Source organism: Myotis daubentonii, chromosome 5, assembly GCF_963259705.1.
Source record: "Myotis daubentonii chromosome 5, mMyoDau2.1, whole genome shotgun sequence".
NCBI classification, from domain to species: Eukaryota; Metazoa; Chordata; class Mammalia; order Chiroptera; family Vespertilionidae; genus Myotis; species Myotis daubentonii.
In genome coordinates, this window is record NC_081844.1 from 57,970,044 (window position 1) to 57,986,104 (window position 16,061).

The window sequence follows — 16,061 nt, forward strand, 5'->3', positions numbered from 1 at the left end:
TAGAAATCACTAAGAAACGGTTAAAAAAATCATAATAATATGAAGTGATATGAAAAAATAGCACAAAGTTTCAAAACATAATAGAGAACTAAAATGCATAACTATGCCACTATATTTATATACTATATTTGAGGCCCCTTGAACCATAAGAACTGCAAAAAATTCACTGTTAATAACTCATTCTCAAATTGCCCCCCTTAAAATTCAAATTGCCCCCCTGTGGGGCATGTGCCCCATGTTGGGAACCACTGCTCTACCCAATGAACCCACTGGCCAGGACTGCCTTTAAAAATATTTTTATTTTTTCACTTTATTTTTTTCTTTTTTATTAATGTATCCTTATCCTCCCAACCCCCACTCATGTCCTCACCTACTAATATTTTCTCACATTATTAAATATTCTATTTTACTGCAAACTGCAAAGTATTCTCTTATGTGAAAACACCATGTTTGTTTATTTATTTATTTATTTATTTTTTAAATATTTTATTGATTTTTTACAGAGAGGAAGGGAGAGGGAGAGAGAGCCAGAAACATCGATGAGAGAGAAACATCGATCAACTGCCTCCTGCACGCCCCCCACTGGGGATGTGCCCGCAACCAAGGTACATGCCCCTGACCGGAATTGAACCCGGGACCCTTGAGTCCGCAGGCCGACGCTCCATCCACAGAGCCACACCGGTTCTGGCACACACCATGTTTATTTTAATGATTTCTTTAGTGATTCCTCTAGGGTTGAGACATTTAGGTTGTTTCAAAGTATTTTTTTTTTTAATTTTTAAAATGTTTTTTATTGCCGAAACCGGTTTGGCTCAGTGGATAGAGCGTCGGCCTGCGGACTGAAGGGTCCCGGGTTTGATTCCGGTCAGGGGCATGTGCCTGGGTTGCGGGCATATCCCCAGTTGGAGATGTGCAGGAGGCAGCTGATCGATGTTTCTCTGTCATCGATGTTTCTAACTCTCTATCTCTCTCCCTTCCTCTCTGTGAAAAGTCAATAAAATATATATTATGAGACTGACGCGCTACCTACTGCGCTAACGAGGCACCTAATAAAATATATATTAAAAAAAATGTTTTTTATTAATTTTTGGAGAGAGGAAGGGAGTGGGATAGAGAGATAGAAACATGGATAACATCAATGAGAGAGACACATGGATCAGCTGCTTCCTGCACACCCCCTCCACCCCTACTGGGGATGGAGCCCGCAACCCGGCATGTGCCCTGGCTGGTAATCGAACCAGTGACTTCTTGGTTCCTGAGTTGATGCTCAACCACTGAATCCACACTGGCCGGGCTCAAATTATTTTCTTCTTATAAATGTTACAGTGGCCATCTGGTTATTTCCTTACGAAAAACCAAGAAGGGCTAAAAGGATGAACTTTTTAAAAGCTAATTAGTGACATTTTAATTCATCTTCTATATTAAAACTATTTAAAAAATCCTCCCTAGTCAACAGTTTTATTGTCCTTAGGAAATGAGAACACTGAAGATAAAGTAACACTTACCAAAAAGAAACAAAAACCACCAGCTTTACACAAAGGAACTTGCCAACAGGCTGGATTGGACTCAGTTCTTCCTTCAGTACTTTATAAAATAGCAGCAGACAGTACATGGCAAACTGGAAACAATCAAGATTAACAATTAAACTTCTTCATTAAGAATAACTAAATAGGGTGTTAGAAATATTAAAGTTATAAAGCTAAGACCTGGTACGGAGTAATGTTTCAGGCAAATTTTTCTAGGCTTTATTATGGTATTTTTAGATTAATAACAAGCTTTTATAGTTTACTGTGGATGAATATATGTGATATGAAATTTCTCAGAAGAGATGTATAACATTTCCCCTGAAAATGGTTTTAAGTGTTCACTTACTGGGGCCCAGAAACAATGAACAAATGACGGCCATGCATAGAAGAAATTAAAACATTATCTGCTTAGTAATGGCTTTTGTACACAAATTATCATTAATTTTTAAGGGTTGAGCCATTCATTATAAGTCACATTAAAAAAAGTTCTTTTCAATAAAACTGTAAACATGATATCTGAAAGTAAGGAATCAGGGAAACAATTTTTCTCGAGGGCAGTATGTTAACCCAGTTTTACTTACTTTTATATAATAAATGCTCAAGACTTAACTATTTTAAAAAATTAGTTGTAATAACCTAATGTAGTGTTGCATAGCAGTAAACATTTTTCTAAAAGTTTACTTTTTCCATTAAAATAAAATGTTCACTTAAGATATTTAGAATATCAAAACAGTAACATATTAAATTGCTCATAGACCCATCATCCAACTAAAATGGTTTTTAACAGGCATCATCAACTAAAAACAAAATTTTGTTGCCTGATTATTCTCCCCCCCTTAACCTTACTTTCCATAGGTTTCATAAAAATTATTTTTAATAACTGCCAAATATTTTGGCCAGTGGAAGGACCATAGTACATTTCACCAGTCCCTACCACTGGGTTTAGTATTGTTTTTGCCTTTCACTATTACAAACAAGGGCAGGGTCCCAGATTGCGAGAGGGCGCAGGCCAGGCTGAAGGACACCTCCGCTCCTGCTGCCGCCCCCTCCCACCCCCCCACCTCCCCCGCACAAATTTTGTGCACCGGGCCTCTATATACAATGACAATCAAAGCATAAGTACTTCTGACCATTACTTGAGGATGCATTCCCAGAAATGGAATTACTGGTCCCAAAGAATATAAACATGTGAGAAAACTTTAAATACACAGGCATTTGGTTAAATTTTTTAATTTTTATTTATTTTTAGAGAGAGACACATTGACTTGTTTCAAATCTATCCATGTACCCATCAGTTGATGCTTGTATGTGCCCTGAGTGGGGATTGAACCTGCAACATAGGTGTACTGGGATGATGTTCTAACCAACTGAGCTACAGAGCCAAGGCCTGGGCATTTTTAAAAAAAATATATATTTTATTGATTTTTTACAGAGAGGAAGGAAGAGGGATAGAGAGTTACAAACATCGATCAGCCGCCTCCTGCACACTCCCCACTGGGGATGTGCCGCAACCAAGGTACATGCCCTTGACTGGAATTGAACCCGGGACCCTTGAGTCCACAGGCCGACACTCTATCCATTGAGCCAAACCGGTTAGGGCGGCCTGGGCATTTTTATTCTAAACCTCTAAAACCACACATGCATGCCACATATTCTAAATTACTATTTTGCTGAAAGTATTAAAAGATTTTAAATAAAGTGTACATTAAATTGAAATAATGAGATAGTTAATATTTGAGCATTTCAGTATCTAGAACATAATTTTTTTAAATTTGGCATTCTCAATTTGCCTTTAATCCCAAATATATGACAGAATCTTACTGAATATACCTAGATATTTTTTTTAAGGGAGGGCATTGTGCTTTTATTTATGATATATCCATAAATTGTGCAATAAGTACCCAGAACCAATGAACAAACACAATAAGCAGGTCAATACATGTCACCAAATAGCAAAGATATAATACCTTTATATATGTATAAAGATATAAATTACAGCTTCTTGAAATTCTTCCTATAAATCTAACTTCAAGATAAAAAAGTAACAATTAAGCTTTATTCCCAAAGAAACTTTCCCTAAGAATCTAGAGTTATAAATACTAATTTAGTACAGTTAGAATGAGTACTTACTTACCAATTGTGACATATTGTTTATTATAACCAAGTAAGTCCAAGCATTTGAAAAACTAAAGTTGCCTTCATCATATACACCAAGCAGCTCACAGATTCTAAATATGATAAAAATGAGATAACTTTATGATTAACTAATAAATACAGCATGGGCAGCAATACTTAAATTTAGAAGTCAGTTTATTTAAAAGACCCTATAGATAATTACTTGATTTTGGTCATAGAGGTGGTTCAAAAATAAAAACATTTTTTCTAGAAATGTTACATGATTGTACCTCCAATTTGAAGTAAATCCACAGTAAGACACAAACATTGAACTGGAAAGGTTATTATATATAAATTCAAAAAAATTATGCTGCCTTATTTTCAAAAGCTTGCTTGTTATAAAATGCAGGTCTATAAGTACAACTAATGTTTTCACCCAAATTGTCTTGGAGGTAAATTTTTTTTTAAAGAATAGTTTATTGATTTTTAGAGAAGAAGGGAAAAGAGAGAAACATCAATATGAGAGTGTAACGTGGATGAGCTGTCTCCTGCATGCCCTACTGGTGACTGTGCCCACAACCTGGGCATCTGCCCTGTTCGGGAATCGAACCAGCAACCTTTTTGGTGCACGAGATGATGTCCAACCAACCGAGCCACACAGGCCAGGGCTTGGAGGTAAATTTTATGAAGACCCACATCTAAGTATTAACTTATATGATTACCTAGTTTCTAAACTGCAGAAAATAAAGCATACCTTCATAAATAAGTGAATTAGTCTTAACCAGGGGTGGGCAAACTTTTTGACTCGAGGGCCACAATGGGTTCTTAAACTGGACCGGAGGGCCGGAACAAAAGCATGGATGGAGTGTTTGTGTGAACTAATATAAATTCAAAGTAAACATCATTACATAAAAGGGTACGGTCTTTTTTTTTTTTTTTTGAGTTTTATTCAAACGGGCCTTTGCCCACGGCTGGTCTTAACTCTAAGGTAAATATCACTAAAAATTGCTAGCTCAAAGGCAGAATAAATAATTGAACATTTCTCTCCCTTGTCTTCCCTTTCTTCCTCTGTAACCATGCAGAATGTTAGTTATGACTAGCAGATAAAATATGTAATCTACCTGCTTTAAATTATTTGATGTTTTTAAATTTTTAGGGAATAACTGTTACTAGGTAGCTTAATTTTACCTCAAGTGCTAAGCCTCGACAGAATTATTTAAAAATATGATTTCTACCTTGGAATATAGTGTTCATATTCTAACTTAACTACTGAGAAAATAAAAGCATGCAATGAATCTAAAGTAGCATACTTTAACTTCATGTAATAGATGTTTCTGTAAAGCTATGTGAACTAGTATTTAAAAAAGAAAGTAGTTTTTAAATGATTTCTGGAAAGCTCTAGAGAGAATGTTAGTTAGAAGAATTCTGTGGCAAATCTTTGCCTATAAATGGTCACCTTATTTCATATAGTCGGGTTTCTATGTATTGTGTTTTTTAAATAAGACTACACCTGTGTTATAAACAAGTAAATTAATGTTCTTTAGATGTTTTTCTACTCAGTTGTTCCACATAAGAGCATGAAGACTTGGAAAAAAATAAACGATAATAGAAGCTCTATGTACTTACAAAGCAATGATGGTGGTGAATGGTCTGACAACTGTATACTGCAATACACCCAGTTTGCACCTAAACAGCAATACTCTGCCAAAAAAAAAAAACTTAGCATTTTCAACTACTCATTTAAATAGTACCAGATTTTCTGCAAAGTTCCCAAATTAAAGTCACTTTGACAAACGATGCCATATTTATATTTAATTCTTTTAACTTAGTCATTCTAAATGGCGACTGGGGAAGAATGTGGGTGGCAGCAAACAAATTATTTAAATACTATTTTTAAAATTACTTGACAACTACATCTTCTGCAGGACCCCCTTCCTGTGTATAGTGTCAAATTAGTGAATAGTGCTGCACAGATCAAAAGAAAAAAAGTGGGTCCCTGTGTGTTTCTGGAAGGAAAACTGACTAACAAATGAAGTGCGTGTGTGCATGCGTATGTGAAAGCATGCACACATGCAAGTTAGGAAGTATCATTTACATTTTAGGATTCAGTTTCCTTTCAAGGTTGGTAGTTAAGTGGCATTCCAGAGACTATCACTGACTAGATACTCTGAAAGGACAAAAGAAAAATCCTGTATAAACAACAGTTTTTATTCTATTGCTGGGCTCACTCAATATAGAGGAAATTTCACAAGCAGTAACAAACAAAAACAAAAAAGTCCCAAAACACAACTACCAAAAAATGGCTTTCCACCTGAGAGCCTTGTGTAAGTCTTAAAAGACCAAGCAGATCTGAGAACAAATGCTTATTTAGCACTCCTATCAGGAAAACTGGTTCTCACTGTCATGTATTATGAATCCCCTAACTTAAGAATTACATCTAGGATGAGAATATTGTGAATCTGGTATGCAGACCTTCAGATGCTGTGTTACTAGGTCTGACTAACTATTGGGGTTCTGTGTGCTGAGGTGGTTCACTCCCATGTACAAGTAAGCGTGCTCCCTGTGGTGGTGTGTCTAGGAATTGAACTTGGGCTGTTGCAAGATCTCTTGATGAGCATCCTTTGGCTGCACGTGGTGTGTGCTTCCTGTCCCGTAAGCTTAAGTTGGAGCTGGTTAAACCTATAGTATTCTATGAGCTGATTGCACACCAAACCTGAGACCATTAAGGGTGACTACACAGATGGATTAAATAGCCAATTAGATACCATTGAAAGCTGTGGAGAATTAAAGAACTAGGAGATTTATCTGAAAGAATTGCTGAGACAGAGACAATGTGAATGACAGTTACAAAGAACGAAATAGAATCAATTGTAACATATAATCAGAGTTACAAAAGACTGAGTAGAGGAAAGGCAAAATCAGAAGAGATTATGGCTGAGAACTTTTCAGAACTGATGAAAAACATGAATCTACATGATTGAGGCACACTACAAATGAAGCAGGACTGAAAATAAAACCAAAAAAACCTAGAAAGTTCATAAACTGCAAAACATCAAAGACAGATAAGGTCTTAAATGCAGTTGGGAGACAGGTCACCTATAATGGAAAGACAATTAGATTGACAGTAGAGGGTTAACAGTAAAAACCGAAGCCAGAATTAGGTGGAATAAACTCTTCAAAATGCTCGGAGAAAATTCCTGTCAACGTAAGAACTACATCCAGCAAAATTATCTTTCAAGAATTACATCCAGCAAAACTATCTTTCAAGAATGAGGGCAAAATAAAGATACTTTGGATATGTATAAAACTAAAGGAATTCTTAAAATACTTTTAAGGAAGTGATTCTAGAGAACTGAGATGCAAGGAGTGAATGTAGAACTTAAAGTAAAATGTATAGTTTTAAATGCATGTTAAAGGAAGAAAGGCTGTAAATTAAAAAGCTAAGGCTCTAATATGTTAGGAAAAGAACAAAGTAAACCAAAAGAAATGAAAAAGTAAAAAAACAGAGCAGAAATAATGGAATAGAAAACACATACATTCTAGAGAGACTCAAAACAAAACAAAAAATCAGTCCTTGAGACAACTAGGGAAACTTCTGGCAAGATTTTTCAAGAAAAAGATAAAGATACTAATAACATTAGAAATGGAAAAGGAGTCATCACAATAGATCCAAGAGAGATGAAGTTATAAACTAATGTAGCCCATATATTTTAAAACTTTATTCTGCCCAATTCCTAAAAAGTATAACTAAACACACCCACACCCACACACGATTCCAGAAACAACAGGAAGCCTGACTAGTTCTATAATGTCTCCCCACAATGAAAAGTACAGGCCTAATCTTTCAAGGTATAGTTCACAATCTCTTCTTATAATAGACAACTAAAAGGCAGTAATTCCTATTCAGGCAGTATAACCTGGATATCAAAACCAAACAGGGAAGGTATAAGAAAGGAAACTAGTAGTCCAATTTTACTTATGTAAAAATTCTAAACAAAATATTAGCAAACCAAATCTTGTAGAAAAACAAATGATACATCATAACCACTTTAAATTTATCCTTGAAAGCAAGGTTTTAATTTTAGAAAATTCACTACATTAATAGGTTAAAGGTGAAAAACCACAATCATTTCACTAGATATAGAAAAAGCATATGATTTTGTCATTAACTAGCTATATCATCTTGAGTAAATTAATTTCTGCAGGCCCTGGTTTCCACTTGTAAAAGGGTGTTAATGAAATGATTTTTAAGGTTTACATCCACAATATTTTAAGTTTTCTATTTAGAATGAATAATGTAAAAGAAACGAACTTATGTGTGGATTATAAAAATGTGTTGTTTTAGTCTTCAAACTTGACTATGAACTACTCAAGGTTAGGGACTCAGCTTTTTTTGTCCTGCTCATAGTACTTAACACAGCTTGGCAGAGAACTAGCAGCTTAAATAAAACCAAAACATAAAAGAAATAAAACGAAGCATACTTACTCTCCCATAGTCCATGGTGGACAGCAACATAAAGGAGGGAAATGTTTCTGTTGATCTTTGGCTTCAAGGATTAATACCAGATTCGGATACCGGTTAGTTAGATAATTGGTAAGGAATCCCATAAAGTTGTAAATGACATAAGCTTCGTAACATTCTCTGCAGGTATCCACATATATTGCAATGCTGGGATATTTCAAAGCTACCCACTATAAAAAAAGCACAGATGTTAAAAACAGTTGCAGCTAAGATAAAATGAATCGCCACCCCAATTCATGGTATTTTGAACTTGCCACATACCAAACAATCTGTGAGGTGAATTTCTAAAAGCAGTGAACATTTTGGATATTGGTAAATGAAATGTCCATGTTTGGGGGTAAAATAATGAATACAACAAAGCTAAATTACATTCACTTGGGTTTTTAAATAAAATCTGAAATCTTTCTTGACATAATCATAGAAAATGCTGTGAAAAACATTTTCTTTATATTGAATCAAATTAAAGCAGTCACCTGTAACAAGTGTGGTAGGATCCATTGGGAAGGTTTTTTTGTTGTTGAAATGAAAGATTTAGTAAGTAAAAAGGATGATGATATCAATTTAAACACTGTATTCTTTTAGGGCTAAGAGCTATTAATCTGAAATTTTAAAAGATCAAGCAAAGAAAACAGCTCTAGTTTTGGTGTTTTTTTTTTAAATAAGAGAACGTTTATTTAGAAACTCATCATAGAGGTAGGAGTGAGTGGTAGAAGAAATGCGCTCAGGAGAGAATGGACCTGGGTGCAGGAGGAAGAAGAGGGGAAGGGGAAAGGTGAGGGCATGCTCAGGGGAGATCGCTAACAGCTATAGATTTTAAAAAATGTTAAATGTCTGCTTTCTCTATTGTCATACTTTACCTTCTTTATCAACATTGAAAACAAGTGAACCTTTTCACTTTTCTTAATTTGATTCTTAGTGTCAAATACTTTCATTACTTTAAGCATTCTGCAAGTATAGTTAGTATCTTCCAAAAAGTCCTTAGTTAATGAGATAAAATGAAACATACTTACACTATCTAAACTGTATATGGGTACCATCCAAAGAATCCTATTTGGAGAGCAAAACATAAATTAAAAACATTTTACATTATATTTATGAAGTCAGTCAGTCAACACAACACTAATACAGTAGATTCAAAATATGTTAAGATTTACCTTATTATTGGTTTCTGTAGTTCAGGTTGTGTATAATGCACTAAATGTTGCAATATCCCCCATAGTGATATAGGTATAGTCAACAACAAAAATATTCCAGCAATAAACCAAGCCTTGGTGTGTATTCCAACCTTAAGAAGCAGAAGAACACGCTGGTATAAATTCTCTGATATTAAAAGTAAAGAGCTAAATATTTTTATTTTTTAAATTTCCATTTATTTGATTATTAATGGGGCTTAATATTTTCCAAATGACTAGTAGCCATTTTTTATTTATTCTTTAATAAGCAGCCTATTCTTACTTTTGTAGAGGGAGGGAGCAGAGTTTCCCTCATGGGATTGAGCATTTTTCCTCATGGGGCTTTTTGTAATAGTGTCGTGTACATTAACAATGTTAACATCATGTCATTTTCTCTCAGCTGACTTGGCCTTTAGAGTTGATTATTGTGTTTGGAGATATACAGAATTTTCAAATTTTCTACACAACTCAAATCTACCTACATTTTCTGCAAATTCTGTTACACAACATGTTAGTAGAACATTTACTAAATGCTGACTATATCAGATACTTTAACATGCATTAAGTCTTTTAACCCTCCTATTTAATAAATGATGCAACAACTACTGTTCAAGTAAACTGTGTTAATATATGCTATCCCTTTTATACATAACAATATCAACTCAGGATATTACACTTAAAAAAGCTCTAAACTTGTATGCATGCATATAAGCATAACCAATGGATAGACACCAGGGGATGAGGGCATGAGTGGGGGATGGGGGACAATGGGGGAATAATATCTTAATCAATAAAGGGAAAAAAATAAAAAAATAAAAGCTCTAATTTCTCTTTTAGGTCAATATCTGATCAATATTCTATCCTGTAAAAGCTTAATTTCTAAAAATATACTTTGAATTATCTCATCCTAAGTAGAGTTGCAATAAGGCACATACTTTTTGATAAAAAACAAATTTATTTGAACCTCTGTTCTATCTGAGGTGCCCTTGAGAATAAATTTTATACTAACTTGGACTCTTGCCTTAAAGAGTGTGAATTCTTTTAATAAAAAAAAGGCAAATGCTAACTTTTTAAAGGAAAAAAGGTAGGCATTTATTTTTGGTACTTGAGGGATTTGAGCAGTTAATTAAAATAGAACTGAAGCCCACAACTTCTAGTTTTACAGTTTTGACAGTAAAAGGTGGTCAAAGATTAAAGAAGCAGAAAACAAAAGAACACTGACAAATATATTTTTATAACAATAAATTCCTACATTAAACTGTATGGAGAACTTAAAAAGCAAATATGAAAGTCTTGCCGAATGCTAGAGATTACTCAGAGGAGTCAGTGAAAGGCAAACGTGTGGAGTGAAAGATTCTGAAAGGAATGTCTGAGCAATCATATTCCAGGGATTTCTGCTTGACTAAATGTCATTTAAAAGTGAGTATTCATTTTAGTGATGACCTAAAGTAATAATAAAAATAAAAAAGTCTACTATACGGTGATCACTAGGAACAGTATTGCCACGTAATTTTAATGCCCACAGTTGTCTTTATGATTGCCTTGGTGCCAAAAAGTAGAACTTGATAGTAGACTTAAGAGAAAAATGATGTGTCTGTGACTAATAAAGGCAAAGTGTGCTGTAAGGGAAAAAGTTCTTTTTCAAACGATCAGAAATGAAGTGACTAGATAACTGAGTCATTTCAGTATCGTGATGCCAAATTTAAAATATCTTGCATTATGGAGTTAGTACCATTTTTACATTGTCAGTGGTAGTTGAGTTTCATCTGTACACATTAATGCCATTAATTTGAATTACTGGTTTTACAGCTGTTTTGATTTTTGAACTATATGAAAAGCCATATGTATAAGAAATTTAAATTCTTTGATGCATATTTAAGCAACATAATAAAATAAGTCACCTCTAGGTATCTGTAGAAGTTAATATAATTATTACATTGATTTTAATTTAATTTACATTTATCTCTGAATTATGCACACTTGAGACACACTGACATAAGGATACCATTAACATTATTATTATTTTTTAAATATATTTTTATTGATTTTTTACAGAGAGGAAGGGAGAGGGATGGAGAGTTAGAAACATCAATGAGAGAGAAACATCGATCAGCTGCCTCCTGCACAGTCCCCACTGGGAATGTGCCGGCAACCCAGGTACATGCCCTTGACCGGGATCGAACCTGGGACCTTTCAGTCCGCAGGCCGATGCTCTATCCACTGAGCCAAACCGGTTTGGGCTACCATTAACATTATTACATTTCTCAGCCATGAGTAGGGTTTCCTGGCTCACAAAACAAGGGGCAGATAAGCAGCCGAGATTTTTTTGCCCCCCACTAAGGTAACTTGAAGAAAGTAGAGAGGAAAGAAAAGGCCATTAAAGATGAGCATCCAGGAGTGAGATAATTGTCCCTCAGTGGAATGCTTTCAGAGCAGAGTACAGAGGAATAGGAGAGCATTTTCCCCAATCCTCCTGAGGGTAAAGGAGAAGCACTAACATAGAGGGTAGCTACTTGGGGCATGAAGACCAGAGGGCAGAGTAAAATGACTGCAGAGGATCGTGACATTTGTGCATTTAATTTACTTGACTTCCATTATACATACTTGGCCAAGTAAGAGAGTGAAAGAAATAGCTTAAATAGTGTAGACGGTCATCTTGCCGTTCCAAAAAATGTGTGCGCCCCACCATGGCCATGTGACCAGCTTTAGGAACCTCCTGTTTTCTACAATCTCCGTTCCCATCCACTTCAGTGAGCACTGTGATTCTAGTGTTTAAAAGACATGCGTTTTTATACAAAACTGTCTCTAAATATCAACTACTTTATCTAAGGCTCAGGCAGATGCTACAACTTTGCCTTAGGTGTTCAATTGAGAACCTAATCCCAACTGAGATGCTATTACAGAAGAAAAAGAATTGCTGCTCCAATGCAAGAATAGTGATGCTATTTTAAAAACAACTGTGGTAATTAGGGCTTATTGAGCACCTACTATGTGCTGAGCAGAGTGTTAAGTGTTTTGGATACACAAACTCATTTAGTGAATAATGATGAAGAGAATGAAAAGGGTAATTAATACATGTAGAGCACTTTACCGCAATGTCACGTTAGCCACTTGTCTCAGTTTTCATTTCTATAGAATGAAGATAATACCTATGCTTCTAGGATATCAAGAATGTTAAATAAAATTATATCCAAATATTGGGAAAATGCTATAGATAAGTGTTTAGAACCCTAAAAACCAAAACACAACAAGGGAAAAACAACAACCCTGCTCTCCTAATCCCACACTCCTATCTACTATGCCATTCATTTCTTAGGTCCCCTTGGGAGTCAAAATACTCAAAACGAAAATGAACAAAAACTTGTTTTCATATCTTGATTCCACTTCTTTACCCCACCACATTCATTTTTCAAACAACTCTCTCCAGTTTCAGCCATTACATTTCCATTGAACCATTATTAGGGTCACTATAAAATGACAATTTCTATCTTGTGAAGTCAGTGGATGGCTCAGCACCACCAGAAACACACCTTTCCTGGCAATGCACTTCCCCTCTGGCTGCTACTCCTTTTTTGTTAAGTTCCCATTCTTCTACTTGACCTCTAACTCTTGGTGCTAGGTCCTTGGCCTTTTCTTCTTCCTTACAATGACATTCTTCTTCTTCTTTTTAAAAAAAATATATTTTATTGATTTTTTACAGAGAGGAAGGGAGAGAGACAGAGTGTTAGAAACATCAATGAGAGAGAAACATCGATCAGCTGCCTCCTGCATACCCCCTGCTGGGGATGTGCCTGCAACCAAGGTACATGCCCTTGACCGGAATCGAACCTGGGACCCTTCAGTCCGCAGGCTGATGCTCTATCCACCTAGCCAAACCGGCTAGGGCGACATTCATCTTTATGGCTTTAAACACCATCTCCTTTCTGACAACTCCCATTAGTGCAATGGCCTTAAGGAGGGTGCATGCCCCTCATGATTGAGCAAGGCTTCCGTGAAAACTCAGGAATTGAGGAAAGTCACAGGGGAATGGAGTGAGGTTGGTGTCAGGTAATGTTGGGCCTTAATGATCATGGTTAGGGATATTGACTTTTAATCTGGGACTAGGAGTGACTGGACAACTTTGAAAAGAGGACACACTTTAATGTTTTAATTCAATACTTTTGCTGGTGTGTTGAGAATAGTCCAGGCAAAACATGATAAGAATTCAGCTCGGTGTTAGCAGTGGAGACTGCAGATTAAAATTTTCCTTAAAAGCGGCACTTAAAAAACTAGTTGAAACCAACAACTAAGAAGTCTTAAAATAGGTTGCTACTATGCATATCATTAACCATAACAGTATGTCCTATACCATACTCCAAACAAATACTTCAAAGTAAAAAATCCTCATTGGTATTAAGATGTCTTTGGTAAACAAGTTATGTAAAAACCTAAATATCCAACAAATAGGAAATATTTAATGTGGTTGAACAGGATATTAACATTAAAAATAACTATATGGACTATGCCAGTATGGGAAAAGAAACAAAAAATAATTTAGTGAACATGCAGAAAACAAAAGTATATTAAATACATTTTGTTTACTTATGTAAAAATCATTTCCACAATTAAAGGCCTCAAATTGAAGGCATGAAGAAGTACAAGTTGGGTTGCCGGCTTGATCCCTGGCCTTGGTCAAATGTGCAGGAGGCAACCAATCGATGTGTCTCTCTTACATCGATGTGTCTCTTTCTCTGTCTCTCCCCTTCCCTTCCACTCTCTCTCTCTCAAAATCAATGGAAAAATATCCTCGGGTGAGGATTAAAACAACAATAACAACAACAACAAAAGTATAAATTGGCAATTACAAAACAGTCATGGGGATAAAAGGTACAGCATATGGAATATAGTCAATAATATTGTAATAATTATGTATGGTGTCAGATGGGTGCAAGCTTATTGAGATGATCACTTTGTAAGTTATATAAACATCTAACCACTATGCTGTACACCTGAAACTAATATAATACTGAATGTCAACTGTAGTTGAAAAATAAAATTAAAAAAACAAACATATAAACAAAAGCCCTCAAACAGCCATGGTCTTGTCATAGGTCTTGTAAAATAGGTGTTTCTAACTAAAAGTACTTTCTGGTTATTTTTAACTTAGAATTTAAAGTTCATTATACAATTTCTATAAAGTACATATCTTAGTTAAGTATTTACCTTGGGTTCTTCCAGCTTGTAGTACTTTACTGATGTCATAATAAGAATATGACATCAAAAAATATACAAGGGACTTTTTGCAAAACCTTTGTTGGTTAAGAGTTAATTTCTAAAGTAAAAACAAACAACAAAGTTAAACTAGAATCTTTTAATTCAGGACGCTAATTAAATGCTAATAAAAGTCAATACATGGTTTTCAAGGTAGTTTATATGATCAAGTCCAACATCTGAACAGATTAGATTTAAGGAATAGAATTCCCTTACTTTCAAGGAATTGATAAATACTTGCAGAACAAAACAGTGCTCTTTTACGCAGCTACCTTAATACATCCTACGTTCTCGACCAGGTCCTGCCTCCACCTGTGTCATGCTTTGAAAAACTATGCACAAGGAAACAGACAGGCTTATATCTTAAAACTGGGCTCATTTACGTGATTTGGTTTTCAGTTTATCAAGTCTGGGGCATTCAGGGTAAAAATGGGCAACCTGAGATGGGCAGGAAGGTAGAAGAAAGGGCAGAGCCGAGGGTGCAGTCCCCTTACCTGCAGTTTCTGCAACTCCCACACGGAAAGGGGAACCGCGACCATTATGACCACCAGGTAGATGACCGCCACTAAGGGTCGAATCCATTGTCTCCAGTTCGTCCAGGTACAAGTGCAAGGCATGTCTCCGCATAAATCAGCTCCGAGTAGCAAGGAAAAAGGGCTCGAAGGAGGTTTTGATGGGGAGCCCTGTTCTTTGGCTGTTTTCTCAACTCGCATACTACAGAGAAACTGCTGTTGGGCGCCTTTACCAGCAGCTGGAGCCGCCTCCTCGGCCTGCGCTGTGCTTTCTGCTGCAGCTGCGGCAACGGCGGCCGCTCTGGGTGCTCCCGGGGAGCTGGCCGGGCTGCATTCTTTCCTCCCCGCTCCGCATCTACCCAGTGCCTCCGCGGCGGGAACCCCGGGCGGAGCCGCAGCCCTCACCTGGGGATCGCCCAGAGCTCCGCCAGCACCATGGCCTGGAGGGCTGCGCCGAACCGGACCGGCTTCTAAGGGTCCTGCACACAGCTTGCTTCTGCCTCGTAGCTGCCGGCCCAGTCGCTTTTCCCTCGGGCGGCCAAGCTTCCTACCTCCTGGGCTCGCAGGGCTCTCTGCGCCCTTTTCTTCCGATAAACAGAAGGGCGGAATCAAACTCTCCAGCCTCACGATCGCCGCACCTGCGCCAAGGGGCCACCCTCCCCAAGCGGAACCCAGGGCCAAACCATGGCTTCAGCCCCAGCGGTCTGAGGCCGGTGATTGGTCGAACGTGCCAAGCTGCGCCCGCCTTATCCGGTTGGCTTTGCACGCTCCGATTGGCCATTTGCTGCGGGGGGCGGGGCTGTAGGGAGGCGTGTCAAGGTCAGAGACTTGGAAGCAGGGAAAGGGGATGGAAGTTGCTAGAATTGACTGAGATCACTTGAGGAACAGCTGCTCCGTTCTTCCGCCGGCTGTATTCCGGCTTTCAGAAAGCCTGGGTAAGAGGCAGTCGTTCCCTTAGGCCCGA

At 36.9% G+C, this 16,061-nt stretch overlaps 1 protein-coding gene across 4 annotated transcripts in view; it reads right to left on the minus strand.

The window, feature by feature from the left end:
- The window catches only part of TMEM184C (transmembrane protein 184C), a 21,064-nt gene extending 5,274 nt beyond the window's left edge, over nt 1-15,790 (minus strand). Inside the window, exons 1-8 of one of the 4 annotated variants that reach the window (XM_059697894.1) lie at nt 15,080-15,790; nt 14,538-14,646; nt 9,318-9,483; nt 9,174-9,210; nt 8,128-8,333; nt 5,268-5,342; nt 3,661-3,754; nt 1,506-1,618 (exon numbers count right to left, since the gene is read on the minus strand). In XM_059697894.1, the coding sequence (XP_059553877.1) occupies nt 1,506-1,618; nt 3,661-3,754; nt 5,268-5,342; nt 8,128-8,333; nt 9,174-9,210; nt 9,318-9,483; nt 14,538-14,646; nt 15,080-15,298 (1,019 nt within the window). In that variant the 5' untranslated portion in view covers nt 15,299-15,790. The remainder of the gene's footprint in view (nt 1-1,505; nt 1,619-3,660; nt 3,755-5,267; nt 5,343-8,127; nt 8,334-9,173; nt 9,211-9,317; nt 9,484-14,537; nt 14,647-15,079) is intronic. The other 3 variants (XM_059697892.1, XM_059697893.1, XM_059697891.1) reach the window with 3 other exon arrangements.
- Between the last annotated feature and the right edge of the window lie 271 nt (nt 15,791-16,061).